Below are 8,524 nucleotides of genomic sequence, written 5' to 3' on the forward strand. Positions count from 1 at the left end.
GGCAACTAGAAATGTTGCTATGGCGACCGCTATGCATACACCATTATGCATGGTTCTCCCACAAGGTCTATAGTATGTCTTGACAATGTGTGATGAAAGTTTTACATAACTGGCAAATCATTAAAATGACATGTTTGTCACAACTGTGCTGAGTGTGTTCACATTCCTTGAACTAGGTTTAATCAGATGCATGAGTATATTGTTTAAGAGGGCAGTTATTTGGGGAATTTAGGACTTTTATCCGACCTTTGACCCTTTTATAGGTTTATGCATTAAAGTAATTTCCACAGTATGGCAAAAACGTTTCATTTCAGCTAGCATTTTAACCTGGCCTTTGACCCTTGACCTTTGACCCCATGACCCTAGAATTCCAAAGAGAATCATTGTCAGGCAGTACATGCATAAATATGTACAACGTTTCATGATGATACCTATCAAGGTGATAGGCACAACTTTGCTCACTCAACAATGCCAAGTTTCATTAGGATATATATCTCAAACATTTCTCTTCTTTTTTTTTTTTATGCTGTCCACAAAATTGATTACAGATGGAAGGATGGCTAAGGACAGTCCGACACACAACCAGAAATCATAATGCCTCCAGCAACACTTCTTGGCAGAGGTATAAAACAAAACTGTATTGCATCCATACATGTAATTGAGCCTCAAGAAAACTCTGTATGATCCAAACTGGGATGCGGATTAAAAAAAACCAAAAGACAAACAATTGAGAAGCGTGAATTTACAGCATACCTCAACATCCCCAGGGGTTGGGTAGACCAGCTCTGTGGCATAAGCGATCGCTCCAGAGACGATGTATGGCAAAACAAATAACAATGTGTCTGCAATGAACCTGAAGATGGCTGAACGGATAAGACCAGGATATAAGGACTTGAGGTACACCCAGTACAGGTTGATTGGCTTACCAGTGGCTTTGGCACAAGCCTACAGAAAAAAAAGGATATTAATCACAAAGATTTGTGTAAGAGAAAGAATACATACCCATTTACAAAAAAAAAAAAAATACTATTAACATCCATATCTTTGTATTGGCTATTTGAATTGGCACTGACCAAAAGTTGCGCAAAATGCGCAAATTAATGCACTGCAAAAATTTGTGCATTTACAGTAATCAAGAACAATGAAGTCAAGAAGACTAAAGTGAGAAGAATTATACTGCAAAATCTGTATCTATGTACAAAACTGTGCCTCTTGATGGTACACATGTGTAATGAAGTTTCACTGGTCTGAATTGCAAGCATATGGACCGTCTCAAAAACATTCCACTTAACATTTTACTTTTCTCTTGACAGCTTAAGGATGTAGGTGTATACGGAAAATCTTTTCTATGCTTTCATTAAAAACAAACAAAATCTTTGTAAGCAAACAAAATTCCGCCAGTTGCCACTTATGACCGACAACTGTGTTATTAACATACAATGTACTTTACACATATACAATGTATCTAAATGTACATCTAATATCTCACAGTAAACCAGAATTGAAAATAAGTGAAGAACACACAAAAAAATCTCCTGTCATTTCAGGTGCAAAGAAACAGATGAGTAAGCTCTTTGAGATGTCACAGTCAATGCTTACTATAAACGTGACCCACTAAAAGGATCTGAAAGTCGAGGGAGGTAGACTTTCTGAAAATGACATGTCATTATTCCCTTTACTCTTCCGCTTTAATTTCATATATAACAAGACTCATAAAAGTGATCAGTTGTGGAGATATTGATGATTTTAAGAGACCATGTTGAGTGGCCTGGGATATCTCTCAGCATTTTGAGGAAACCGCTTTCAAAGTTTTCTTTCCGCCGCAATCGTGCAAGGGGAGGTAGGACAGTTTTCACCTCTTGACAATGGAAGATTCGCTCATAATAGCAACCTCTGTTATGTTCATTCAAGCTTAGCGCCAGCAGTCTACGCACATCCAATCACAAACCAGGATGCCACACACTGACCAATAACATCACTCCCTTGTTGATAGGGGCAGAGTGTATCTGCAGCGCTAAATCCAAATCTTTGGACACATTTCTGTTCCGTTGAAAGTCAGAAAATAATGGCCCCCAAAAATGCTAATTTTTTGCCTTTCCTTCTAATCATTTAGCTTCGAAATTTCGGCAAATGATAGACGAAACATTCGACTACAGCATTATGCCATAAAAGAAATTTGATGGTTTTGACAAATTTTGATGATCTGACTTCAAACTCGATTTCTTGGCTCAGTCGCCAGCAACTTTCGTGATCCTTTTCTTGTGGCGGGTCACACATGGTTAAATTGAACTCTATCAACAAACATGACTTTAATTGGTAGTGACCTAAATTTAAAGTGAATAGTATTATTCACACTGATCTATGATGAGGTAACATATGCTATAAACTGATCTACATACCTGACTTTTATTTAATGAATCCTATATTCTAAATGGCTACAATTGGGGGCATAAATTCACAACATTTTGCATGTGGCACCATAGGAGAAGTACTGGTAGCCTACATGTTTATTTGTAACTCACCCACAGCACTTAACTGTCCTCATTTGGTACAATACATACGTGACCGTGCACCACAAAATAAACAAACAGTCGCACCCCTTGATTTTACTTGAGGGCTCAAAAAAGGTGAGATGGGTCAACCGAGTCAATCTTGAGTTTTTCGTATTTTCTGAAAGAGCTATTCTTCCTCACATTATGCTTTAATTTGGGATCATAACATGAATGGGAAAAGGTGTTTTCACAAGTTTTTCTACACCGCTTTTTATGGGAAAGTAGACTGATCAGGTATGTTTCCAAGGCCCCTTTTCATTTCTTGAAATCCCTAGCACACTCTTCAATTTCCAGTCTAATAACTTTTGAAAGGATAATGCTACTGCTTTGAAAGTTGGCATTAATCATGGACAGAATGTATTGATAGAACATGCTCAATTTCAGCTTAATCTGATAATCCCTGTATTGTTGTTGCTCAGGTGATTTACATCCTGTGTTTTGTCCCTTTCATCGCACAGCTAGCGCTGCTTGGTAAAGATTAAGCACTTGAATACACTCTGTAGTTTAGAGCCTCATTTCTCGGTTCACACTTTTCCAGAGTGTGTGCTTTCTTCCAGTATTTAGATAGGTTAGAGGAGTCCATCTGAATTGAGTTATACATCAGTTTAAAGCTTAGAGTCTGCTCTTTCAGAATCTGCCCTTAACTAAAAATCCATGTCTGGCGACTTTCTGTTGTTTTTGTGATGCAGGGTCACATACAATATACTAATACAGATACATGTACTGTAAAGACTATAGCTGCCATAGCAAAACATGACCCCTGTCTGATGTCATTGCCATGCAAACAACTCTATGGCAACACCTGGGGCCTGCTGCATATCAAAAGTGCTTTACCTGAGAAAAACTCTGGTAAGAACTGAAAACTCAGGTTAGTATGATGCTGCTATCAACTTTAACACAGAAAAAAAAAAAATCTGTTAAAAATTCATCAGAGTTTTTAAATTTTATGCAACAGTGTGTATTGGCTATTGACCTGTTAAAGGCAAGTCCCGAGTATACTCAGACACGTGTCTAGATGGAAAATGTGTGATGTAGCAAAATTAATCCGTCCTCAACGGGTTAAATGGGACCACAAATGGCCAATTAAAATTTCACTTGATTTTATTTGGCATACAAAACAGCTCCTTGGGTCAAATCATGGACCTGACATCAATGTGGAAAAAATATCAATTCCAACTGTCAATAAACTTCAGTATTAAAACACACCTGTTCTTTGGCCAGCGCTTGAGAAAACTTGCTAGCATTGTAGCGTACGGTGTGGGTTTCTGTCAGTGAGCCTAGGTCGTCGAGCTCCAAATGGTGGTCATAGCCAGTATGGAAGAGGGGGTTGAGCCACCAGAAGAAGATGCTGGATGGGATGTTGGTGTAGCCCTCGTAGAAATGCATGTTGGGATCACGGAGGTCTTTTGGAAATGCCCCTGGTGCAGAACAGCACTTAACCACCTTATGGATACAAGTAAAGTCCATCATTCACGACACGAGGAATATATGGTATAATTTGAGACAACGGTTCACATGATGTGGTAAGAAATGGAAGCAGGAGACCTGGGGGACATCTTGCACTCACACGAGTACTGCAATTTCACCCTCCATCTCACTCATTGCACGAAGAACATAACAAAAATGGGGAGCTCCTGGATACCGTACCTCCATGAGGGCATGGTTTCTATTATCACACTGACAGTAATACAATAAACCTGCCAAGTTTAAATAGGAAATTTTTTACCATGCATATTCTAGAGAAGTTCTATCAAAATGTAAGAATTGGCCCCGAAGTTCCCAACCCCAAAGGGGGTCACCATTGGATCTGCTCTGTAAACAAATTTGAACAGGCAAAAGCACATTCATGAATGAAGATTGTAATTATTCAGAATATTTCTGGTTTTACGAAACACAACTTCTTTCAGATTTTCTAGTTTTGGGGTGCTGGGCCCCTTAGGAACCCCAAGTAGGATATGGTGCCCATATAAGTGCAAATATGCTGTAATATCAGAAACATTATGCAAAATGAAACTTTCTGAAATTGGAGCCATATCAGTCTTTTTAGCAGCATACCACCAAAACTCAATGCATTTTACTCTAAAATATCTGGTTTCTTGCAAATTTTGAGAAAGCTTCATGCATCAGCATTTACAGAACTTAAAATACATTCTGTCTCACTTACAAAAATTCTTGCACAAGTTTGATGAAAATGAGATCATGCCTTTTCAAGATGATGATACTTGTAATGTGAAAATTGGACTCAAACTTGGTCCACCTCCGATCCCCACCCAGCCCTGAGGGGAGTACATGTACAAACTTGAAACTACAGCCATACTATTAGCTCTATTCCTTCTGGTTCAAGTAAAGATGAGGTGAATGTTTTTAAAGATTCTTTCAGTTAGGGGATCTTGGCAGCTAGGGCGGGGACATGGTGCCCATTTGAATAATTGATAATATTCTACCATTCTGCAGATCTATATCGTTGCTGGGGTAACAAGACCTTGTATCTGCAAATTTGGTGAAAATGACTTTTTTGGATTAATGGTCAAATTATGGATTAAGTGATGTCCTGTCCAAATTCCAACTGTCTTACTCCAAAAATGAAGCCACCATGGCATGTCAAAGGAAAGGCTATCCCATTCACCGCAGTGCTTTGGCCGCCATGTTTTTTGGCTCTCCTGAACATTTGACATTTTGTAGATACGAGGTCCTGTTGCCCCAGCCATGATATGCTACATGTACCTGCAAAGTTTTCTCTTTTTTTCAGTTGTTTTTTTCTTGAAAGAAGAAGCTGAAAATGATAATACACATTTAAGGTCCAATTTGGTATTCCCCATCGTGAACAAACTTGACACTACAGTCACCAAGTTTGCTCATAGCACCTACTTTTAAAGCTGTTTCCTGCTAAATTCTAAAGATCTCTTAAAGGGATCGTATAGTTTTGGTTGAGGCCTAATTTCAGGTTTCTAACTGTTTTTGGTGAGATAATGAGAAACCTCTTATGAACTATGAAAGAGCATGTAATTCCATGAGGAATTCAATGTTTATTTGATGAAAATTGGTTTTGAAATGGCTGAGATATCCAAAACAGAATGAATCTGATAAGTGTGGGACCCACACTTTATTACGATCACTTTGTTTTACTTTGTTTTTGGAAGTTTCAGTCATTCCAAAACCGATTTACATCAAATAAACTTTGAATTCCTCTTTATGCTCTGTACTATCTCGTAAGTGTTTTCTTGGTATCTCGCAAAAAGTTAAAAGCCCAATTCTCATCTCCACCAATACTGTACTATCCCTTTAAATGTTCCCAAATTTGAGGGTTCTTCGACCCCAGGAGAGCATAATCCCCACTAATACACAAATTCATCCCAGGGAAATCCTCATATGGAAATTCGGTCCCCATCTCCCCCTCCCTCCTCCCCCCCCCCCCCCCAGCCCAGAGAGGGCACCCCCAGATCCACCATGAATAAACTTGAAACTACATGTATAGACACCAATGGCACATTATCATCTATAGCACTTTTAAAACTAATCTCTATCACTTCCTGTTCTAGAGAAGATCTTTAAAGATTCCTCATTTTGGGGCCTTGGGCACAGTAGGGGGGCACATTGCCCAATTGAGCAATATAATTGCAATTTAGTTCACTTGAGCCTACATACATGTAGTGTGTCTTTGTGAGCTAATGATATGCTTGATATGAATTATGGCACAACCCAACAATGTGTTGAGTGATAATACATTTCCTTGAACTGGGTCATTATTTCAACTCTCATGATACACCCAAGTGGCCTACATTTTGACCAAAATTGAATGAAGAGACCTTGAGCCATTTCAGAAATATAGAATTTATAGTGAAATTTTAGCATTTGAACATGACCTTTGATCCCTGACCTATGACTCCTGCATGGCCCACAACTTTTTTTTCCTATTAATATCTGGTAATCATGCAACAAAGTTTACAACATCACAAATCATTTTCAAAATAAAGAACGTTAAAAAATAACAATAATAAACTTCCGGCATTTTTACTCGACCGTTGCATGACTCCATGGCTAACATTTTCCCTACAGAATCATTGTGTGGTAATGCTTGAACCTGTATGCCTACATATCAAGAAAATTGTTACAACAATGAAATATTGCCAAGGTATAGAGATAATGGTGTAATTTAAGCATAAGGTATTATGATTCGGCTTCCTTTTATCTGACCATTGACCCCATGACCCAAAACTTCCTGAGAAAATCAGTTTCAGGAATTACATGCATTGACAAATGTACAAGTTCTTATTTTTATGAAGCCAATTTTTTGATACAGAGCAAGAAGTTTTTTTTTTTTAAAGAGCAAAACTTACCCTACAAGAGAATCTTTGTCTGGTAATACTACATGTTTACACTAAGTTTCACAAAAGTACATTTGTACTTTCTGGTCTTGTAGCAATACAGGGAGAGAGTGAAATTTTATCAATTGACCTTGAGCACATGAACTCACGGTTGATATTGCAAGGTAAAGTCATGTATTGAAAATGATGACTGTATCAAAATACATGATTTTTTTACTCTGCACTACTGCCACCATTGTTTTTAAGCAAAATAACTGTCAACTTATCTCTGCCCTCTGCCAACTTCCACCACCAGTTGACATTATCAGCTGACATTATGGTATGAAATGACCTTTTTTTCATTTTTTTTTAAATGAATGTACATTGACCTTTCACTGTAACCATGACCTTTTACTGTTATCCTGTTCACGCAAGTAATAGTAATCTTTTTCCCCGTTACACTGACTAATGACACGTCTGGATACTCTGGTAAAGGATGGAAATGACGATTTTTGGCACAAGTAGAGTGACCCTGAGTATGTAGTTCTTGACAATTCATTATAAGTGTATTCCATAGGAATATTCCTTTATCTATTAGATTGCTATCTATTACTTCTCTTCATAGCACATCATATCACTACTGGACTTTCCAAGAAAAACTTAAAGCTGAAGAATGCAATATTACCCAAGGTTCAGTGATATTTGATCTGAAGGATTCTAAAGCATCTAAATAGATGATAGATATTGTACATACTTACCACAACTTGTATTTCAACCATACAAACAAGAGTGACCAGCACCATAGAAGCAATATTTAGATCCCATCGCAGCAGGTCCAGTGTGACCTCCTTGTCGTAGTAAAAGGTCACAAATCGTGCACACTCTGCTGCAAGGAGCAGCATCCAATACAGGCACTGTGGGACAATCATGGCTGGCACGTTCCAGTACTCCATGTGATGGTAGTAGACTGCTGCCAAGATGGACGCCACAAATGCTGCAGCAGGAGTGGTGTAGAGCCGTGGCATGGTGTTCTCCTCAGATAATGTCATGAGGTCAGTAAGAATGCCCTCCCCTAGCTTCGCTAGGCAAACCATCATGTACAGCAGGTAGATAAACCACCTGACTACATGGCCCGGATAGCGCAGGATGTAATCGTGCTTTGTCGTCGTCATTGCATTGCAACATCGCACAAAGACCAGCACCAAGCTGGCGACGACAATGAATGTCGCATGGATGCAAGCAGCCACAAGATCAGTAAAACATGCGTTGTGGATAGTATGCAGTAGATCCCATGAAAATGTGTACAGCTTGTCCTGTGTTGTGTTCACACCACAGAACCAGTCAAAGTGATTTGCCGGAGCCCCCTCCATTGCACTGATGTGTTGAGATAACGTTAGTCTGACATTCACCCTGCTGGATTGTAACAATGAAAATAGAAAGAATCATAAAAGTAATTGTTAATCACAAAATAGTAATCCCACAGTATTTGGGGTCATATGAATACAGATAGTAATCCCTGCACTAGATTACAGTTTGTATCAAATCTTCAGGGAATTATGCCTATTATATCTCTTTATCAGTGCCATAAGAAAACCTAGATCATATTTTGTTCAAAGTATAACAAAAGAAAAAGTAATCCTGGAATCTCCTATGCTTTCTAAGTGTAAC

The 8,524-nt window shown here is 38.5% G+C and overlaps 1 protein-coding gene across 1 annotated transcript in view; it reads right to left on the reverse strand.

The window, feature by feature from the left end:
* LOC139725219 (ATP-binding cassette sub-family C member 9-like) overlaps nucleotides 1-8,226 on the reverse strand; it is a gene marked incomplete at its 3' end in the record, with an annotated part of 47,060 nt that extends 38,834 nt beyond the window's left edge. Inside the window, exons 1-3 of the mRNA XM_071636309.1 lie at nucleotides 7,615-8,226; nucleotides 3,759-3,995; nucleotides 754-945 (exon numbers count right to left, since the gene is read on the reverse strand). Of these exons, the coding sequence (XP_071492410.1) occupies nucleotides 754-945; nucleotides 3,759-3,995; nucleotides 7,615-8,226 (1,041 nt within the window). The remainder of the gene's footprint in view (nucleotides 1-753; nucleotides 946-3,758; nucleotides 3,996-7,614) is intronic.
* Between the last annotated feature and the right edge of the window lie 298 nt (nucleotides 8,227-8,524).

Source organism: Diadema antillarum, unplaced genomic scaffold (genome assembly GCF_040938485.1).
Source record: "Diadema antillarum isolate AM-2024a unplaced genomic scaffold, OU_Dant_1.0 seq00000028_RagTag, whole genome shotgun sequence".
NCBI lineage: Eukaryota > Metazoa > Echinodermata > Echinoidea > Diadematoida > Diadematidae > Diadema > Diadema antillarum.